This window comes from Alosa alosa, chromosome 13 (genome assembly GCF_017589495.1).
Source record: "Alosa alosa isolate M-15738 ecotype Scorff River chromosome 13, AALO_Geno_1.1, whole genome shotgun sequence".
In the NCBI taxonomy this organism is placed as follows: Eukaryota; Metazoa; Chordata; class Actinopteri; order Clupeiformes; family Clupeidae; genus Alosa; species Alosa alosa.
This window is the reverse complement of record NC_063201.1, coordinates 28,690,649-28,712,969: the sequence shown is the minus strand read 5'-3', so window position 1 is coordinate 28,712,969 and position 22,321 is coordinate 28,690,649. Positions and strand designations below refer to the sequence as shown.

At 42.0% G+C, this 22,321-nt stretch overlaps 1 protein-coding gene across 5 annotated transcripts in view; it reads left to right on the top strand.

Moving 5' to 3' along the window:
* The first annotated feature begins 3,510 nt into the window (after positions 1-3,510).
* LOC125306613 (sodium bicarbonate cotransporter 3-like) overlaps positions 3,511-22,321 on the top strand; it is a 63,226-nt gene continuing 44,415 nt past the window's right edge. For 3 of the 5 annotated variants that reach the window (XR_007195581.1, XM_048262079.1, XM_048262080.1), the window contains exon 1: positions 15,941-16,537. Coding sequence is in view for 4 of the 5 variants with exons in the window: in XM_048262079.1 (XP_048118036.1) it covers positions 16,475-16,537 (63 nt within the window). In the remaining variant the exon portion in view is untranslated. Of the gene's footprint in view, positions 3,665-10,422; positions 10,647-15,940; positions 16,538-22,321 lie in introns of those variants that run through there. The other 2 variants (XM_048262081.1, XM_048262082.1) reach the window with 2 other exon arrangements.

The following is a 22,321-nucleotide window of genomic DNA, read 5'->3' as shown; positions in this document are numbered from 1 at the left end:
ATTTTTGTTTCAATTCAATTTCTATTCAATTTCACTTGCAAGATTTGCCAAAAGAACAAAAATATTTTCACTTATAACAAGGTCAACAACATCAAGTGCAAAAATGTCATGTCTTGCTATACAAATAATAAAAAAGTGTAATTACATTTCCTTGATTAGTTATCAAGGTAACGAACCATTGGTTAGTTATCTTACCTAGATGTTTAGGATGCTTTGCAGCACAGAGTTTTATAATTCTGTACAGTGGTCCACTAGATTGCCATGGCCTTTAATGTTTCACTCTCCAAAAGTGCTTAACCAAGTTTTTAAATGATGGCTATAAATTCAGAAGAAGAGTAGCCTAACCTCCCCAAATGTTTAGACATAGACTATTGTAGAGATTGTTGGTCTAGGGGTAGGCTATGTTATGGGTGAAAGGTCCTGGGTTCAAATTCCGGGCGAGCCCTGCTTTGCCAATACTACACATAAAAAAATGATACACACTAAATATGCCTATGTATTTTAGATTAATGTATACTCACAAGATGCTGTAAATCAGTGAATTTGTATTTAGGCTTGTTTACATTTGTACCTACAAAATATAGGCTATACTGGCAGTTCACAACATTCTGAACAGCTCAAAATTGATATAGAAATGAACACCAACTTCACCTTTATAAAACCAATTTCCCTGTAAAGTTTGTCATTACTCACAGGTACAATTTTCAGCACTATAGGGAGAAGTATAAGTAGTAGGCCTACAGTCTAGAGTAGACACAGTAGCCCATGTACAGCCCTGGCCACTTACAGGAGTTATGAACTATTTAACTGTAGCCTATAAGACACAAGATAATGTCAGCTAATTATGTAGATGGAGTAGGCTATTGACTTATTTTTTGTGTCAACTAATGAGTATACTCATCTCTCTCTCTCTCTCTCTCAATGTGTGACCTGCAAAATCAACTATCTAAACAGAACAGAGGAAAAGTTTGCCTGAGATAAAGTTAAAAATGCTACCATGCCAGCCTAAACCAATGCAGTTGGTATAACCTGAGGTCAACAGAAAGTGTTGCTAATCATTTAAATTAAACTCAGACTCCACCATATTGGTTGGTAGGTTACTATTTTATCACTCTCTGCAATGTCATCTTAAAAGAAAAGTTTAGTGACCAGTTTAAGATTCAATAAATGACATGGTCAGGGTGAAATGACTAATTGCCAAAATTGTGTTAAAATGTCTCTCTGTCATTGAATTCTACAGCATGGATTGGGCCATGGAGACATAATCATTTTGAAATATATTAAAAACTTTTACTATTCCTTGAGGTTGTCATACAACTTCATTTTAAACTTCTAGTAGGTGGACTCATGCTCCCAGTTATTTGGAAACAAAGGGGTGCATGACGTTTTGAGAAAGTCCCTTAAGATCAAAGAGAGCGAACACAAATACCATTGCCAAAAGTCGTATGCCACAAGTAAGCTAATTAATAAAGCTCCTTAGGAGCACAAAGGTGCTACTTTGACAGCTCACCACTAAAAAAAGACTAACATTATTAGGCAGCATGCATCACTGCCAGTCTGAGAAATTTAATAAGAGTGCTTGTCAGTCTTAAAAGGTCATTTTGTATATATAAAGTCAGCCTTCCTTAAATCAACATTCACTCTCAAGTGTGTCATATGATAACACAAAATGTTCATCAAAACTTACAGACGTTCATGTTTTCTCCAATCAGCATTAAACTATTCAATATATTTTGGGAGGCTTGGGAAATTTTTATCAAGAAATATACCAAAGTATTTTGTATGCATTTTCAACTGTCAGGAGATTCTGATGTTTCACATTCTACTTTACAAATTTGCAACCTTGCCGGTTTGCTTGACCTACTAGGTTATTCCTCTCAGCATGATATCTCCAGCAGGGGATCAACTAGAATTTTTGGGGCCTAAAAGAATATGATATAATACCTCCCCCTGCCCCTCCAATAATAATGACCCTCGGAATCATCAACAGCTTCTGAATGTGTGCATGTGTGCATTTTATACAATAGTTAGGTCCAATCAAACTATTGTTAATTTCTGATTGGAGACTATTTATTTCTCAGGACATCCCCACTCTGAATATTATAGTGATCCCTCTGTATTTTGCATTGAATTATTAGACATGTACATTCCATTCATTAATAGTGATAGGTCAGAGATTTCTTAATGCCACATTTGACAGTATAGTGAAAACATGGAGTAGAGTGAAATTTCATTTTAGCATATGACGTAGACAAGCAAGCAAATACAATTACAAATTATGTGCACAAGCACATAGCCTCTTTTACTGAACTTGACTCTCAAGTGATGTGTTGCTTAGAAATGGGAGACACTGAGATTAAGGTTGAAATTATTTTTGGGGGCAGAGGACGAACAAAAATAATAATAAAAAAAAGGATTGAAAACGCAATTTGATGTCTTTAAATTCCATCAGTTGGTAGAATTGTTGTATAATATGGCACTTGTGATTGTGGCGTTGGTAGATATAGCTACCGCCATGGCTGTGATAACCTGCGGCACCGGGCCTGTGGCAATATCTGTAACCAATGCTTCCATCTGTCTCACTTATATTTTTGTTTAGCTCTAAGGCTCTAAGGATTAAGTTATGCCTTGATCTGTGTGGCTTTTTTAACATTCACACACACACACACACACACACACACACACACATCGATACACACTAAAATATAAACATACAGAATAGTGGTCCATAGTGACCTCTGCATAGTGGCAGAAGTATCACCAAAATAAATAACGCTGCATAATGGCAGCACTTGCATGTATGCATGCATGTCACCAAAGTGATGTGCAGACTTGGCTTAGTGAATCAGTGCACACAAGTTTGTACACACACACACACACTGTGAGAGAGAGAGAGAGAGGGAGGGAGGGAGGGAGGGAGGGAGAGAGAGATACACACAAGCACACACACACACACACACACACACACACACACACACACACAAAGGCACACATTGAAAAAATAATGTTTAGCAGATTATAGCCTACATGCCACATCCATTAATAATTCCACATACTTTTATTTTCCATTGTATTTGGAGCACTTTAAACTCCATTATTTTGTTGCATTGCATTGTTAAACAATCACTGACTAACCAAGGATGGTGATCATTTGGAAGTGTGCGTATTTTCTTTGGAGCGGTCCATTTAGGCCTAGCTAATGTAGCCAATAGCTATGCAGTAGGATTTTGATAAAATTGTGCTGTGTAGGCTTACAGCTAACTATAACTAATAGGCTATAAGAAATTCCATGCCGATTCCATGGATAGGCTATGCCTAGATACACACCATCAACGCTGCCTGGCTCTTTGTCAGAAGAACAAGCCACTCCTGTGTGGGCGTGACATACCCGCCCCTTGTAATTTCCCGTGAGACTATTGGTTACCAAATACGGTTCGTTGTAAATTTTGTGGCGTATGTGACCTGTCTATCTGAAATGGGTGGGATTAATGCGTGTTAGCGTAAGTAAAATTGCCGGTCTGTCGTGTTAGCGGCTGTGACACGTAAAAGTGGCAATTCGATAGTATATTCAAATTTGCCGGAGGAGAGGGAACGGAACAACTCGCTACGATCGGGACAAATGGAAGAAGAAAGTGGCGAACAGATGAGACCACTCTTGACAACAGTGAGTAACTTAGACGCAGATGATTTTTTACTCTAATTCTGAACTTAGACACGCAAACTGTTTTCAGTCACAATATTTTTCAGGGCTCTCTTTGAGATGAGGAAGGAGGAAGATGTGATATGGGGTGGGGGATATAGGATAATGATGTTTTGTTCCTATTTTTTTCTTCTTTCGACATGTTATTTGAACAATAAGTAGTAATTTCAGTAGTAGTAGTTTTCCGATGCTGTACAGTGTAACTCGGATCTAAATAAAAATCAAGTAGGCTTCATCATCATCGTGTCTTTCATTGTTGTTGGGGACCATGTGTGCCCCAGGAAGTATCGTAGCCTACGAGGGTGCTAGCGACTACGTCACTCTAACGGTGAAAAGTGCCTGTTGAAATAAGTTGTTAGTTAATCAATAATTAACATTGTGGATGTTGTAGAACCGCGGTGATGGTATCTGTTTTGTTTTGGTCGTGAATATATTGCTTTCTTTTAAAGTGTTCACCATGCGTGGTTGTTTTGCATCTCCCTGGTTTCATCACTTTAAACTGGCTACACTCGGAAGTAACACAGCCCAGTGTGTCTGATCCATTATCAAGTCGGTTTTAAAGCCCGATGATACTAGGGTCAATGCTGTCTTCGTGGGCTAGCCTAAATAATATTAATGTGACAACGCGATTCGAACGCGATTGTTTTTGTCCATGTTGTCAGTTTACGCTTGTAAACAACAAAAAATATTGAAGTAGGCTAATTTGGTCACTTACGTAAATAGTTGTAGACATACGGAAACAAAGTCAATCATCAGATAGCCTATGAAGCCGTTGGTTTTTGCATCAGCACCGCCTGCTATTGTTCTCTAATAATCCATAGACCTACATTCCTCGAAGAAGTTAAGGTCAGGCTTGCAAAGTTTTTTTTACCCGTCATATTCACGAAATCACCAGAGCTATTGGCTAAGCGTGATCTCAGTCAATAGGCCTACTGAAGGCAGGATTTTAGAAGCTTAACTAACTAAAGCAACTAGTTTGTAGAACAATTTGCTGAGTAACCTACATTTTGTGTAAAATGAAACAGAGTTATTATCATGCATTATGAAATAATGCACTGCAGTGATGTATAGGCTACAATGATGTCTGCAATCTCTTTACAGTTTGACAGAAAAGGTACAGCATAGTAGTTTTCACAGGCCAAAGCTCAATCAGACATCACCTCCCCTCACTCCATCTGATTTTCTCTGTGGCGTAGGGTCACATTCATCATGTTTGCTAGGCACAGCCTCCTACTACCCTGTGGTAACCATAGCAACCCAGAGACACCAGCTGGAGACCGGGGTGGTGTCTGTAAATCTGTGAACCCCATCGGTGATTATGGGGAGTGATGATGACCCCCGTACAGGCCGACGGATGTGCAACTCTGTGCCATTTGTCCCATTTACCTCAGTAGGCTACTACGTCTCTGCTGATGTTGTGATGATCTGTGCTGTTTCCAGTATTCTGAGTGACAAAACCCTTTTTCTTTCTTTCATCCTTTTCTTTTCTTTCTTTCTGTAGAAAGATAAAAAAAAACTCCTGTCCTCCTGCCCCTTGTTTACTTTAACCTCTTGTTTATCTGGAGTGATGTGTGTATCACTGGGACGTTGAACTCCCTTCAGTAGGCTAATCATTGCAGCCCCATTGCAGCAGGAGTTTAACATTTATCCGAGTAGCAACATGGTTTGGTTAACTTTTGTGTTTCCAGGCAGTGTAATAGGCAGTAATGAGCGAGGTGGTTGTTAATGTTACACTGTCTACATGCTGTAGGTAGACTCTCTTGCCCCCCTCTTCCTTTATCTGAAAACAGATAAATGTGTTTATTCGAAGCACACATACAACTACTGTAGATCAATTTCAAGTACTTCAAGTATTAGCCTAAGCACAATAGATTTTTCTTCTTTAGCCTACATAATGCATACACTCTGTAAACAAACAGCAGCTGTGACAGGCAGCGGCTGCATATATTCTGAATGCGCTTATCAATAGGTCTTTATGGGCTCCTGTGGGAAGATGGAGATGTCCCACAGTGGTTCCTGGAAAGGAAATGTCACCCTGGTCCTTAAGATTTGCTGGGAGGACTCGCGAGTATGGCCCTTTCATCTTTCAGTCATCTCTTTCTTCCTCTCTTCTCTCACCTCTTTCTCCTCTCTCTTTTCTCTTCTCTTTTCTCTCCTCTCCTCTCCTCCTTTGTGTGTGCGTGTGTGTATGTCTGATTTGAATCAGTCACACAGTTTTCAGTAACCGTCAAGCCGCAATTGGACGCTCGTTTCAGGGTCTGTTGCATCGCAGTCATACATGACTTATTTAACATAATTGATCTAATTATTAGGTGCTAAATCATTTCAAAAGGCAGCTTGATTGTTGTGACCTTTGCACCCCACAGTTTTGGAGCAACAGATGTGCCCCCAAATGCCCTCTCTTTATTCCTGACCATGTTCAGTGTGGTCACAATCTCTAAAAAAGGAGCACATGATGAGTGTAACATGTGTCTGCTGTCTGTGGTCAAAATTGTGATTGTGGCTCAATCACATAGGCTAGGCCTCTTCTCACCAGCCTCATCACATGACATGCTGGGTTACCAAAATATGCTTAGCAGCATCAGAAGCTTTACAACAAGAGATCTGAGCACAGCACGTGTTTTAGAAATGGCTCTGAATCAGCGCACAGCTCCCACCGCATACTGTCTGCATATGACTAACTCCCTGCTGGTGTGACGGTGAATAGCCTACAGATTTAGTGGGCCAGTGAGAGTGCACTTTTATGTGCTGACTGGGTCCCCGTGCCCCCCTGCTGTTGGGATGGAACATTAGATAGCAGGAAGTGTGTCATTGTTCTCCGTTGGGAGACTCAGCAGGTCTCTGGCGTGGTCCCCCCCCCCCTGACAAAGCTCATCATGATATTGGCAAGACAGTTTTAAAGAACGATATAGATGTTGATCTGGTTGATCCCACCTGTTATTTCATCCCCCAGCCTCAGTAGCGAGGTTAGATAAGGGCTTCATGGCATGGAGCTTTGATGAGGAGTGACCCCCTTTTTAATAACCATGAAATCAACCTCCTGCAACATTTTGCTGCTGATGACGGTGATGACAAAATCTCAGGTTCACATCAGCCCTACGTATTCAGATAAATGCAGATAAATGAAACCTGGCAGTAAATACTACAGTAGCAGCAGACCACACACCCGATTTCCCCAGTCTGCTGTAAAGGGCAGGGAGAGTGGAATGAATTGTAATGTGTACAGCCTCATTAGTGATACGCTTGTCTTGCTGCTGCCTCAGACCCACGTCATATGCAGGAAGAGATGAGTGACCATCTTTGAGGTGTGTGTGTGTTTGTGTGTGTGTTTGTGTGTTTGTTTGTGTGCTGCTGCCTCAGACCCACGTCACATGCAAGAAGAGACGAGTGACCATCTTTGTTGTGTGTGTGTGTGTGTGTGTGTGTGTGTGTGTGTCTGTGTTGATGGATGGTGGCTCTAGGTTTTCAAATCTAACAAGGCTTTGCTCAATTGTGATTCTTGTTGTAGTGACTGATCAGGCAAATGAGAAAGGAAATGGCAAATCGAGGTTATGGTTAACAACAGATATGAATGGAAAACAAAAGTTTGTGGTGGTGTTATTATTTGCTGGAATCTGGGTCAAAGTTGCATGTGATGCAGGCCTGTGTGTGCCACAGTACATAGGTACGCGCAAGCACTTAACAGCCCTCATTGCGGTGGTGCATGGGTGGTACACCATGGCTGCTCATGTATAACATATTCAAAAATCACCCCTCATGCATAGCTGGTTCAGGGTGCACGCTGTTATACATGATTAGTTAACACATCACACGATTGATCATGGACTAGGGTTTTGTTATCACTATGTAATTAGCCTAGTGTATTAGGCCAGTGGAAATATAGTGGACGTAAAGCTGTTAACTCACAGAGGTTCCTCTGCACTCAACTTGCTCTGCACCTCCATCAGTTCCTGTACTTAACATGCTCACAGAGTCAGGCTGACTACCTGATTACCTGTGTTTTGCTCAGAAACACAACAAACATCTAAGGGAGTTTACATAAAAGGTTTGTGATTTATGCTTACTGTCTGTCAGACCAGCTGATTATGACATTTGCAAACCTTTTTCTTTCTAAAAGCTGTTTCTAAAAGTGCATACGCCCCATTTAAATTAGGTTAAAGCTGTGTAAGTGAGGTCATTAACCGATAACTTAAAACAACATGATGCAAGCATGTAAATGAGATCACTAACTGATAACTTAATGCATGGTCAGTCTAAGATAAGTATATATACTCTTTTGATCCCGTGAGGGAAATTTGGTCTCTGCATTTATCCCAATCCGTGAATTAGTGAAACACACACAGCACACAGTGTACACACACTAATCCCGGCGCAGTGAGCTGCCTGCATCAACAGCGGCGCTCGGGGAGCAGTGAGGGGTTAGGTGCCTTGCTCCTTGCCGTGCCTACTGGTCGGGGTTTGAACCGGCAACCCTCCGGTTACAGGTCTGAAGTGCTAACCAGTAGGCCACGGCTGCCCCAAGATCCATTAGTAACACACATTAACCAAGACTGCTTTCTTAGCAGAATGTTGCCAAAGTGAAGACACCTCCCTCTGGTCTTGATTGTATGATGTCCAAGAAATGTGTGGAAGCAGATGGATATGAAGGCTCATTTATTTTATACAAGGCCCTATATTTAAAAAAAAGTGCAAAAAGAGTGGCATTAAGGCCATTAAATAATAAATAAAAACACATTTTTGTACGCATTTGGTATCAATCATATTGTTTATTTGAATACAATATTTTATTCATGTTGTGCCAATATTTGTGTTCTCTACATGTAATGGGTATGAGATACAGTATTAAGGATAAAACAAGGGAAGGTTGTGTTTTTTCACGATTAAAATGGTTTGTGGGGTAGTTAGTAGGAACTTGAGATTAATCTGTGTGGAAATACCTGCATGTGTTGACATTTAGTGTACAAAGTGTCAATGTTGTACCACAGATAATTAGGTAGAGTTCCTCAGACGCAAGAATGAAGAGGCAGTGGTCTAACAATCATTATCTTAAATTAAACATTGAACTATTCCCATAGATTTTCAGGTTCCAGTAGCTACCACTCATGCCATTTTTCCCTATATGAAAATTACCAAAAAAATGCATTTACACCTAATCCTAGTCTTATCCTTACTTTCTCTATGTCCTTATACTGTGTGTGGATACTTTAAATATTGGCACAACAGTGATGAAGTGTTGCATTTGCAGACAAAGTACTGATTGATGCCATGTAGGTACAAAAATTAGTTAATAATGCTTTTTTACAATTTGTTCCCAATCTAAGACCATATGTAAATTTAGCGTGCATGGAGGATTTATGGAGTGTAAACATCCGAGGGCAAAGAAAATATCAGAACATATTTTACCTGTCTTTGTTTGGGGACCTAAACATTATGTAGACAAACTTTGAGCAAGATCTGTGATGGTGCAGCAACCATTTTCCTGGATTCAATGTGATTTGACGCAGAATAACCCTATTCATTAGTTTGGCTACTAAGGAGTTGGTTTCTGTTAGCTCAAATTCACACAGCAGCCATGCCAAAACAGTATAAATGTCGCTATGCAAAGAGACCGATACGAGGGACTTTGGTCCCTTACCTAGTGTTCCAAGCTAAACAATCGGTCTGATTAACTGATTGAATAACCTGTATCACAGACATGCTGAGGAGAACATGAAGCGAGATGAATTGGCCATCGAACACTGGAAAGAACATGGAGTAGCCTATGGAGCAGCGCAAAACAAACCTTCTGAGGTGCAGAGAGAGCCATACAATTCCAAGCTGTCATGACATGAAATGTGTCACTGACTTCCTGACTATTTTTTTAAATCATGACTTCTCATACAGGAAGCAAATGTTGGCCCATGCCTGGCCTTGCTCAGGCTGTGAAGTTCATGGAATTTAGCTAGGAACTCAGTGATACAAATTGTAATTAAAACGGTGCTATTAGTCTGGACAGGAGCCCATTTGCCCATTGACACCATTCGGAAATGGGCAATGGGCTCCTTTCCAGACCAACCTGCAGAGCAAATTCAAATCCGCTAGCAGGTTCGTCTGGGTTTGCCCAGGCTCATTCATGTGTTCTGTCACAACAAATATCAGAGACATTTTTGTTTACTCCTCTTCTTCTGCCTGAGGAGTACAATGTTCTAAAATCCTGCACACATAATATGCTAGCATTGGACATGTGGTCAATGGAATGGTTGGATTATGGGTTGTTGTCTTGGTCACTGGAGATGTTAAACAACACTCACACACTCACTCTCTCTTACTCTCTCACTCACTCACTGTCACAAGGAATGCATGTACACTCTTCACATAGAGACAGAGAGAGAGAGAGAGGGTGGTGGTGGTGGTGGTGTTGGAGTAACAGGATCTGATTGGTTAGGTTGAAATATTTTTTTTGTGCTTGATTGGCTGATGGGAGTCGGTTCTGTTATTGGAGAAGTTCCTTCTTCCCTTTTTGAAATGAAAAAGCAACAAGCTCTGCTCAGCTGTTTTTAAAAGCGCTCTTTTTATCATTTCTTGCACAGTCTCTTTCTCCCTTTTTCTCTTCCTTGCTCAACCCCTCTCTTTCTCTGTCTTTTTTTTTTCTCTCCCTCTCTCTCTCCGATGGGTTGCCTATGTTTTTTCTGAGGAGGAGTTAATCTCGTGGAGTGGTACGACTAATCACAACACGCCGCGCAGGGCAGGCAGCATGAACGCAGTGTTCTCTAGAAAACGCACACACATGCTCATACAAACACACACACACACACACACTCTAGCGCTTTCTGGAAGAAGACGGCTGTGAGTCTGCCAAGAGTATCAGCAGAAGGAGTCCGAAGGAATCCGCAGAAAGATCTGGGCATTTCACTCTCCCTCAGACACCACTATGGAGAGGAGTGACTGTGGCCGCGTACTGCAGACGGTAGGTTCTCTGTGCTCTTCTCATATTGAAAGAAAGGAAGAGAGAGAGCGAAAGAGAGAGAGCGAACGTAAGGATGGTGGAGAAAGAGAAAGGATTGGTTGACGGTCCTCATACTTGTCATCAACTGGACAAATCGAAATATTCTGTTTCTGCTACTTTTGCATTTCTCCCTTGTTTTTTTCCCTTTGCTTTTTTTTTTTGCTTTTGATGTCACTGTTTGTCTGGATGCCCATTATGGGAAATAACTGGCATGGCATGAAGGGGGATAGCAGGAAGTAAAGTGAAGAGTTGGGAAACGGAGCCAAGTACGACCCCCCACATGGCAGCAGGATGTGCGTGCTGGTGAGGCGAGTGTAGTGTGCAGGCCTGGGCATTGGGCACTGGGCACGGTCCTGTTCTTTTACTCTGATCCCATCTCGCCCATTGGAGAGATCACCGAGTGTCTCTCTGGAAGGGGTTGATGAGGGAGATTAGCACAGCAAACGTGTGCGTGCGACGGGCGTGCGTGCATGTCTTATGGGGCAGATTGGAATCTTTGTTTCTACACCGATCAAAGTAGCTATAATCAGGGATGATGTGTGTGTGTGTGTGTTCATGAGAGTGGGGTTAAGGGTTCACAGAGTTCAGTAGCGTAGTCCGTATCTTGTCATGCCCAGGAGGAATAGGCCTTTTGACCGCTCCGCTAGCTTGTCTATACTAGTTCATAATTGGTATTCCATATTGCGTTATGACCATTTTGTATTTTAATTATGACCTGCAATGCTGGCAATTTTACCATAAAGATGTGAGCATTTCAGTCAAGCTGTTGATTGATTAAAGCTTAATTAAAGATAAAAGCTACTCACTGTTTGTCCATTGTCCATTCTTTAAGACTGATTTGATGGACAGGGCCTGTAACCTTGTTGTGATAAATAGGTCTGATGTAATGAGGAGGTCACCTCTGGAGATCCTCTAACAGCAGCGTTATTATCTTGCCAACTGAAGGGAACGGAGCAGGATATGAAGGTGGTGACAGAAGGCCGAATGGTCACCCAGAAACAAAGACTGTCTTAGTCTCAGGAAGTCTGTGTGTATGTGATTGGGTGTGTGTCCACCTCTTCTGTGTGTCAGATTACATGAATCATAGACTGGTCACATAAGAGAGAAACATGCACCCTCAAACCCATGCAAGCTATTTGGAGTGGTCCACTCTAGTAAGCAAATGAACACAACCTCTTTGCTCGTTTAAACTTGTTGACAAAAGGACAGGCCATCTTGCTCCACGGCCTAGGAGTAGTCTTATCTGAACTATTTGACGCAGCATCTATGCAAGCAAAACATTCATTCCACAGGTACCTTGACCACAGCCACGACCAGAGATGGTGTGGTGATGCTGTCCACCTTGCTCTGTGTTTCTTTTTGAGTACTGGGTTGCAGTCTCAGGTTCTTATCCTCTGTAATTCTTTTAAGTATGGCTCAGATAGAAAAGGCTGAGTCTTTGGGTGGGGTAATTCTCCTCTCTTGCCTTCGTATGTGTGTGTGTGTGTGTGTGTGTAGGTGTAAGAGGGGGTGTGTGTGTGAAGAGGAACGAGAGAATGAGTCAATATTGGCATGGAGGACTATTGTGGTGATTTTTAATGAGTTTGTGTGTATCAGACTTGTCACGTTTCCAATCATTATGCCCATAGAGAATGAGCTGCTTCCTCCCATTGGTTCTATTTCCACTACTCTCTCCAAATGGAGTGCTTCTCCCGGCTTTGGGGATTACAACAAGATTAAAGAAAGGGAAGCTAATTCAACCCAAAGTGCCCATCAGACATATTTCCCTCAGACCTCCTGTTATTTTCCTACAATAAAAGACACAGTTTGAGCTTATTAAATCAGCGAGGTCACACCTAGGTCAGGGTTCATGTTGAAAGTGTTTGTCCTTAAGATTACCATCCCTGGGTTCTGTGTATGATTGCTTGATTTTGTCGTTGGGCAATTAAACAATTTTGCCATTTTATTGTCTACCCATCACCCATTTCTTATGTTACACTACTCACAAAAAGTTGGCTATCTGGCTTTCAGGTGAAATGTAATGTTTTAGTACAGAAAGTACTGAAACATTGAACTGTTGAACATACACATTAAAAATTTTAGCGACGGTCACCTTAAGTTCTCCTGTAAAGATTATAGTGGATTTTAGGTTCATCCTGAAATTTCATCCAAAAGCCGAATATCCCTGACTTTTTGTGAGTAGTGTATCTCGACCATCTCATCTCATCCTCCATCGCTTCGAAGTTAAAGAAGATGTCTTGTTACTTAGTTATTAGGTACTTGCTTGCTTTTTTTTTATTGTGTCCACCTAATTTTGGTTGAGTACAGCTGGCTTTCCCTCTGGTCTCTATGCAGGGTTTCCCGCAGGAAATGTGTTAGTCAAGGTGGTAGGTCGTTGGTCCCGGGGGGGGGGCTCTGGTATCGGTTGCCATCCGAGTGGGGGGGGGGTGTTCTTGTATCGGTTGCCGTCGGTGGGGGTGTGGGTGTTGGCGTCTTGTTTGTGCGATACACTACAGACTCTATATTTAACAATTATTTATTAAACACTACATTACAAATAAATAACCAGCTTCTCAAAATAACAGTTAACAAAGAACAAAGTAACAACACCAAACAAACTATACAACAGTATACAAATATTTCAAAATATTTTTGCAAATTTGTGCAATTTTAACAAAGACTATTACAAACTATAGAACAAGTGCAAAACAACAAAATGTGCAAATGTGATCAGTCACTACTTATGGCAGAGCTGACAACTAGCATGGTTACAAGCCATCCTCCTTAAAAAGATAATTTCAAGGGCCCTTTGGTAATTGCACTGTTTTACTATTGGATCTTTAATGCTTATCTTCATGCAGGCTGTCAGACTGTTGACCTGCAGCCTGTTCCGCAAGTCTGTCCTGATCTATACACCGAGAGTGAATGAAGTTTAGATCATTTTATAATTTTGTGTAATATGGATGGAATTTGAGCGCGGAGCGCTTTTTAATTTAGAGGCCGGAGAGGCCGCTCTGTTCCGCTCCGTTCCGCTCCCATACCACTCACACCACGAGTCTGAGGCATGCCCACTAATAAAACCAAGACCGTTAAATTTCAAAGATATTGGCCATATAGCCTAAGTTCGTTGATGGGGATGGAGTTAGCTAAATAATTTAGAAAGCATACGCGTAGGCACGGATGGGCCTGGACGGGCCTAGGCCCGTCTATTGTCAGTCTTGCGCGTCCGATTTGACGCGCAAGTCAACACTGTGCTGAGAGGAAGTGTCTGTTTACTCGGCCGCTTCTCAGGTCAAATTCGCGTCAGGTCAATTTAGCTCCCCGGTCCCAAATAACTAAGAGCAACGGCAATATGTTTCACTCAGAACATTTATTTTAAAAGACTGCAACACTGATAGTGCAACAACAAACAAACTTGGCAACGTTAACTAAAGGGATAAGTCGGGATTAATTGCCAAAAGAACGAAAATGACAAATCACGCGGTCGGCTAAATATTTTAAACTTGGCGCCAAACGGATGAACCCAGCATCGGTGGCCGTGATAAATTAAAACACAAATTGAAGCAACAACTTGATCATTGGACAACCCTACCACTAAACCTTTCCATAGGCCTGCAACGTTTATGACATAACAAGTGGAATATGAACGCATTTCATCACACCTAACAATTAAACGGAGTTGTGGCTGTTCGCGTTTTGACTGATTCTTGAGAACGAGGAGCGATATATTTTCACCGCTCAGCTCCGCTCACTAGCTCTGATTCGGAGGCATATCACATATGTAAAGATTATAAAATCTGATTATTTTTCGATTCATGACACGTTTCTTCTTATTTTTTAATGCGTTCTGCGGAGAAGGGAGATTGGCGTTGGTCACGGTTTGAAATGAAAGGGAGAAAACAGGACAAAGTAACACATTTTTTTTTTTTTTTGACGACGTAGTTAAGGCGGCAGGCTTGACTGCAAAGTGCTGCGGGAAACCCTGCTATGTATGCCCTTATTTACTCTAGGGTTATGTTTCAGATCTGAGTCTTTACTGCTGGTGTCCATTATTTACTATGTTTTCTTGCCCTGATCATTGAGGGCATACAGTAATCAAATGGGTCACTTGGGGTCAACTATGATTTTTACCCCCCAATTCATTCTTTTTTTAGACTTCAGTCTCCGCTAGTCTGTTTAGCTTTGCTTCCAGTTGAAGGAGAGTCCATAGGCAGCATCCGCCTACCATTTTTTTTATTATTTATTCACATCACCACTGTGTCGTCTGTCTGTAGGTTTAACCCCTGACTCAGCCCCTGTGGTCATGGTTACGTCAAAGTGACCGGGTTGCTGGCTGGTCTTTTGTTGTGTGTGTGTGTGCTTCACGCGGGGCCATTTCATTAAGGCAGGCCTGTTGAAGACCCGGCTCCCATTACAGCCACAACCTGGGAGGCTTGGCCAAGACCACATTCTGTGAAATCTGAACAGCTCCTCTTCCTCACGGCCCGATTCTGCGTAGTCTTCTCTGCCGTCATGAAATAAGTCATTTCACAGTTGGACAAATGGAAAAAAAAATGTCGGCGCACTAGATACTGCAGGAAACATTATATCAATTTGGGATCATCTAGTGTGAGGTTCACAAACTTGGACAACTTAATTTCATTAATGCAAAGAGGTGGGGGTACTTGGTAGCTCCTCGGCAGATCAGTTCCAACGGAACCTGCGGTTCTAAGAGAAGATCTTGGCTTGCTTGGAACAGTGCGCTTCAGAGCTTAGGTTGACTTAGTTTTGCACATCTGTGCTTTACACCTGTGGGTTACCTATTCGCTCGTGAGCCGGCAGACCTTGCTTCTCTTGTATAACAGATGGTTGTCCTGTTGCCATGGGTAACAGGTACTGTCGCTCAGGAAATTGTCCCATAATAACACTGCAAGGCTTTTGCTTTGGACTTTCTGAGGTGGGGGAACGGCGTAGTAACCCTTCTTACCCAACCCAAACAAACATTTCATTTTTTTGTAATTAGCCAGGATGTTTTCACAAATCTCAACTGGACAGTTTTAATGTGTGTCATTCATGGTGTCATAAAACAACAGAAACTCACTGTCCTGATAGCTCTGACAGATGTAATGCCACAAGCATGTGGCACGTTGAGCCGTGCCTGCGAGTGTTTACCCCACGTGATGTTCCTTTTATGTTGGCGTTTCATCCCCCTCCCCACTTCACCCTCTTCAAACACGCACACACGTACACGCTAGTCTGATAGAGAGCTATAAATAAGACCTCATATTCTGGTGTCCTGTCTCTCTCCTGTTAGTGCAAGATCGCTGTGAGGGCGGGAAACACGCAGACAAACTCTCTCAGCAACTCTCTCTGTGCACCTTACAGACTGGACTTTGTTTCTGACCATTCCACTGCTTGACTGACCACACAACCAGCGATCCGTTGATCCTGCCAGCGTTCGGACCGTGACCCTCGCCCCTCTGCAGTGAGAGAGTGGGAGCCTTGTGCTCCTCAGAGGCGGGGGCAGCCTCTGGGTCTGCCCTGGAATTGTCGTTGTCGTTCTTTTTCACTGGAGGAGTGATATCGCAATTTTTGCCCTGAGGCTCTGGATTTAGTCCTCAGCAACATTAAGGGTTCCCCCCCGAGACTTCCCCCACACTACTCTTACACACTGTTTGTCCATTTAAAAAAAAAAAAAAAAAAATGTTGGTTGAACTTTGCTGAACTCTGTTCGTGTTGTGGATTTGGGAGTTCTTTTTGGACCGCCTGCTTTGGGTGAGCTCCTTGTAAGGGACTGCTAAAGGACATTTCCTCAACAGGCTTGTGGAGCAATGCAGGACTTCTGGAGAGATATAGTTAATCAGCGCAACGTCCGGGCAGCCCAATATGCAGCAGTATGTGTGTATGTTTGTGTTTGTGTGTGTTTGCGCCTGTGTTTTTGCAGGTTTGCTCTCTGCATGACCGTGTTTATGACGTTGCATGCTTATAGTTGACATTTTGATATCGATTCTAGCGTTCAGCATCTTCGTGTACATCTTGGCCTGCCCTCACTTCTCGTATCTCGTTTCAAAACTCTCTAACCGACTCAGTTACTCAGTTGTAGACATCTTGGCCTTTTGATGTCCGTACTCTGTGACCCAAGAAGATTGATTTAGCTCAGGTTTAGATGGTCGTGCTTGGGGACCTCCAGAGTGCGCCTCCTATGCTGGGGGTGTGGCACCAGAGTGGTAGACCTCAGCCACTGATCGCCATTCACATTATTCGCCTTTCAATTCCAATAGCTGCTGGGGAAAATGCTTTAGATAGTGTGCCTCCTTCTGGGATGAATCCCACGATGCTCAGGAATTTTGGGAACATGGCCAGCAGGAAAGCTGGTGTTCCTGCCCTCATGTGCTCTCTTTTTTTTTTTTTCTCTCTCTCTTTTTTCTCTCTCTCTCTCTCTCTCTCTCTCTCTCTCTCTCTCTCTCTCTCTCTCTCTCTCTCTCTCTCTCTCTCTTTAAGTAGCCTCTGTTTTATATAGTGCCTCACAAAAAAGGTTCTCACTTGAGTATAATTACGGAATTCTTTTGAAGTCCTTGGCTTAATGTAGGCCTTTCACTAAATGTTGACATTTGTGTTTGAGGCCCTTCAGCCATTCACCAGGCAACTCTGGATAGTTAAAGAATGTTGTTTGATTTGGTTGAAAATAGGGGGGGGGGGGGGGCTGATTTTGTAATGAGTTACGTAAGCAGGATATTTTTATAAAACCATGACAAAAATGTAAGTTCTTGGACTTAGATTACATTGCTGCTCTGTAATAACCCTAGAGCCAACAACCCACCACTACTCTTCAGGAAAAAAGCAAGAAGTTTATTTTTAGACGTCTGAGACTGTTGACCTCACAAATAATCTCAGATTTGTGGCTGATGATCTGGAGTCCCACTAAATCTTACTGTTATGCCAAAGAGGTCAATGAAAACAGCAAGATAGATGGTTATCCTCTGCTGTATAACCATGTCAACGTGGCAAAGATCAGCCACATGTAAACAGCTTTGAACTGAGGAGTAGTCATTCTTTGGGATGCTGTTGGAAAAATGTCTAAATTTAAGACCTGCCCACCCCTGTGATCAGCTCAAGTCCAGACTTACACGAATGATGTCACTGTTTATTTGACACCACATGACTTTAGTCAGTTAGCCAAACTGTCTCACAGTTTTTCTACTTCTGGGAAACTCTAAATAGGCCATTTAGGTAGGGCAACCCATTCTTGTCTGGTATCGGGTGCCATCCGAGCGGGGGGGGGTGTTCTTGTATCGGTTGCCGTCGGTGAGGGGGTGTGAGTGTTGGCGTCTTGTTTGTGCGATACACTACAGACTCTGTATATTTAACAATTATTTATTAAACACTACATTATAAACTAGATGTACCGCATAGCGGTACAAAATATGACCGCCGCTCAGTCCTGTACATCCGTTCCGCGGAAATAAATCACACTAATCAATTTGTCTCCATCTTTTACTCCATCCCCCACTCTTGAAACTTTTGTGTATGCTTGTTTGGCATGCCTGTGTGTGTGTGTGTGTGCGGCTGCACAGAAAGTAGCCTACTGGCGCTGAAAAGGTGAATAGATTGTAGAATAGCCAAAGAAGTTGCATTGTTATAAAACCTTTAAAATCTCTAAACAATCACAAGTAGGGCAGTTCATCACAGTTCATCCATTGCAACTGGATTGGTGAAAGGTCACTTACACCTGTAGGCTACATTGTATTTGGGAAAAGCAAAAGGTATCAGCATAATTTATATTTTTATTTATTTATTTATTTATTAATAAACAAAAACATCTCTGTCAGTTCCATGCTGTTTTCAACAGCTATCAAAAACAAAGGTAATTTTTGGATGGATGGATTTTTTGTGAATGTTTCTTCTTCTAAAATCTTATGTAGTCATCTTTAGTTCATGTGATACTTTATTGTCAATGCACAAATTAAGTAACAGTAGTCTGAAACGAAATGCTGTTTTACATCTAACCAGTGGTGCAAATAACTGACATGTCCAAATGGGCCTTGATGAAATCATTAAGCTAGACTGTTCATACACATTTTAACGGGCCAAAGTTGAAGAGCTGTTGTCCGTTATTGTTCGTGCAAATATAGGCTGATTCATGTTCCCTTGCATTGTGTAACTGAGGTCCATGGCTTGTCTGGCTTTCACCAGACCAAGCCAAGAAATCAAAAAATAAATAGCGGGCAGATCAGGCTGGGTTCACCCAGCCTAGTCCATAGGCGCCCGATATTGTTTAATTTTCCGATTGAGATATCCACGCTCTGGCTATTCTAAATGCAAAAATGCATCAGGGACTTATGACAAAACTGTAACTAACAAACTAGATCCTAATAGAAAGCTGTTAACTTTCCTAAGCTACAGGTAGGCCTATAAGGTAGGCCTATATACAACATAAATTGTCAATAGGCTATGCTGGCGACACAAATAAAATCTCCTTTGGAAACCAATGGCTTACGCCTTACAGTATCAAGCGGACTTAAACTGCCATATCGTGGTGAAAAGTTGTAATAAAATTCACGCAGCTCCATGAGTCAAGGAAAGCGTGAATGAAGTAGCCACTTCTAAATGGGACCCACTACACAGTAGCTTAAGGTGTGTTGCTAAAGCAGCCATAATGAAATGAAGGTGTCATTGTTTGGATACTTCACAAACCGCGTGCTTTTAATCTCACAGACTACAACTACCAAGCTGGAATCAAAGCACATCGATTCCCCTCTCACACCCTGCACGCACTTAAAACAAATAAACAGGTGTCTCAGTCTCACGCATGTATAGGCAAAACTGTATCAGACCGGTGTAACATTATTGTACCTAGGTCCTTATTGATATTATAAGATTAACGTACCTGCAGTAAAAACCAAGCATGTCCGATAAACATTCTCAGATTTATTTCGGCTTCAAGAAGAACATGTGAACATCGTCCTATCCTTATTAGACGTTCTCTGCGGTAAACTACAGTCCTTGTAGGAAGCGTCCATTGTTTTAGACCCCCCCCCCATGGATGAAATTCTACGAAACTTGGCATACCCCCAGAGAATGCCAGGTCAATCATACACATACAATTTGGTGCAGTTCTGAACATCTTAACTGAAGATAGGGGCGATTAAAGCAGAATGATAATGCATTTTCATTTTTTACCGGGGGTGCCAATCACAAATGAGTGATTATGGGCCAGGTTGATGTGGGCCCTTGAGACCAACCTACCATAAAAGATTCTTCATCCTCAGTGCCACGGTTCAGGTAGTTATTTAGGAAAAACGGCTTTTTTTGCGGTTCGGGGGGCCCAGCACGGGGGGGAGTGGCCCCCGGGGACGAAACAAAAATTTTCCGTAAAAATCTAGTGGGGCTACATACCCACCAAATTTCATGTGCACCGGTGTTTCGGTGTCCCGGGTATCGTTGACCAAAAATTCAGGAAGTAGATGATGGGGTTATTGATAAATAACCAGCTTCTCAAAATAACAGTTAACAAAGAACAAAGTAACAACACCAAACAAACTATGCAACAGTATACAAATATTTCAAAATATTTGTGTAATTTGTGCAATTTTAACAAAGACTATTACAAACTATAGAACAAGTGCAAAAGAAAGTGCAAAACAACAAAATGTGCAAATGTGATCAGTCACTACTTATGGCAGAGCTGACAACTAGCATTGTTACAAGCCATCCTCCTTGGCTTTAAAAAGATCATTTCAAGGGCCCTTTGATAATTGCACTGTTTTACTATTGGACCATTAATGCTTATCTTCTTGCAGGCTGTCAGACTGTTGACCTGCAGCCTGTTCCGCAAGTCTGTCCTGATCTATACACCGAGAGTGAATGAAGTTTAGATCATTTTATAGTTTTGTGTAATTGGGATGGAATTTGAGCCGAGCTTTTAATTTAGAGGCCGGAGGGCGCTCTGTTCCGGCTCCCATACCGCTCACACCACGAAGTCTGAGGCATGCCCACTAATAAAACCAAGACCGTTAAATTTCAAAGATATTGGCCATATAGCCTAAGTTCGTTGATGGGGATGGAGTTAGCTAAATAATTTAGAAGGCATACGCGTAGGCACGGATGGGCCTAGGCCCGTCTATTGTCAGTCTTGTGCGTAAGTCAACACTGTGCTGAGAGCAGGTGTCTGTTTACTCGGTTGCTTCTCAGGTTAAATTCGCGTCAGGTCAATTTAGCTCCCCTGTCCCAAAGAACTAATAGCAACGGCAATATATTTCACTCAGAACATTTATTTTAAAAGAATGCAACACTGATGCAACACTGGTGCAACAACAAACAAGCTTGGCAACGTTAACTAAAGGGATCAGTCGGGATTAATTGCCAAAAGAACGAAAATGACAAATCACGCAGTCGGCTAAATATTTTAAACTTGCGCCAAACGGATGAACCAAGCATCGGTGCGTCGCATAAATTAAAACACAAATTGAAGCAACAACTTGATCAGTGGACAACCCTACCACTAAACCTTTCCATAGGCCTGCAACGTTTATGACATAAAAAGTGGAATATGAACGCATTTCATCACACCTGACAATTAAACGGAGTTGTGGCTGTTCGCGATTTGACTGATTCTTGAGAACCAAGGAGCGATATATTTGCACCGCTCAGCTCCGCTCACTAGCTCTGATTCGGAGGCATATCACACATGCAAAGATGATACAATCTGATTATTTTTCGATTCGTGACACGTTTCTTCTTATTTTTTAATGCGTTCTGCGGAGAAGGGAGATTGGCGTTGGAGAAAACAGGACAAAGTAATACATTTTTTTTTTTTTGACGACGTAGTTAAGGCGGCAGGCTTGTTTTGCCAAGGCGGCCGCCTTGACTGCAAAGTGCTGCGGGAAACCCTGCTGTTATAAGCCTGAAATGTGTGAAACAATGGACACTGAGGGATAAAACCTGACCATGGGAATTTTTCACTTGCAAGTGCTCCCTTAGGATTGTTCACATACGTGGGTCAGGCTTTCTCACTCCTTGCTATGTGAGGGATTATGGGAATTGGAGTATTGTCTGGGGGTTTTATGCAAACAAGCAGCTTAACGGAAGGGAAGGAACGTAGGTCCTTAGAGGACTGGTACTCCGGGAGGCATACACAGACCCTGTGACTGCAGTGCGTGACTCCTTCTGTGATCCAAGCCCTCCCTTCAAACTTGAAGAATGGCTGTTGCCATGAACGCAGAAGGCTCATGTCGATCAACTGTTAGCCTGTTAGCAGTGCTAATTGCGGGTTAGCAAGGTCATGGTGTTTCTGGAACTTGTATGTTTATTTCTTATGACTGCATGTTTGCATGGTAGGAATGTAAAAACCTGTTGGACCATTGGCCCACTGGAAGCCAATGGGAAAACGATGATAAAATTTACCATCCTACAGTATTGGTGTCATTGCCATAAAACATCACACAAGCCTAAGGGTTGTAAAAGACCAATTTTATTATCTGACTTTTGCTCTATTTGATTTGGAAAATATTTATAGTTCAGAAGAGGACATCCTGTTTTGGTGTTAACCCCTTAATATGCCTGTTTGACTGAAGGTTAAAATAACAAACTCACGATAAGGACTGAATTTTGGAATTGTTGAAATATATGCATTCAGACACATAATGGGTAGTCTTGTAGTATTATGCTTCACAATGGAT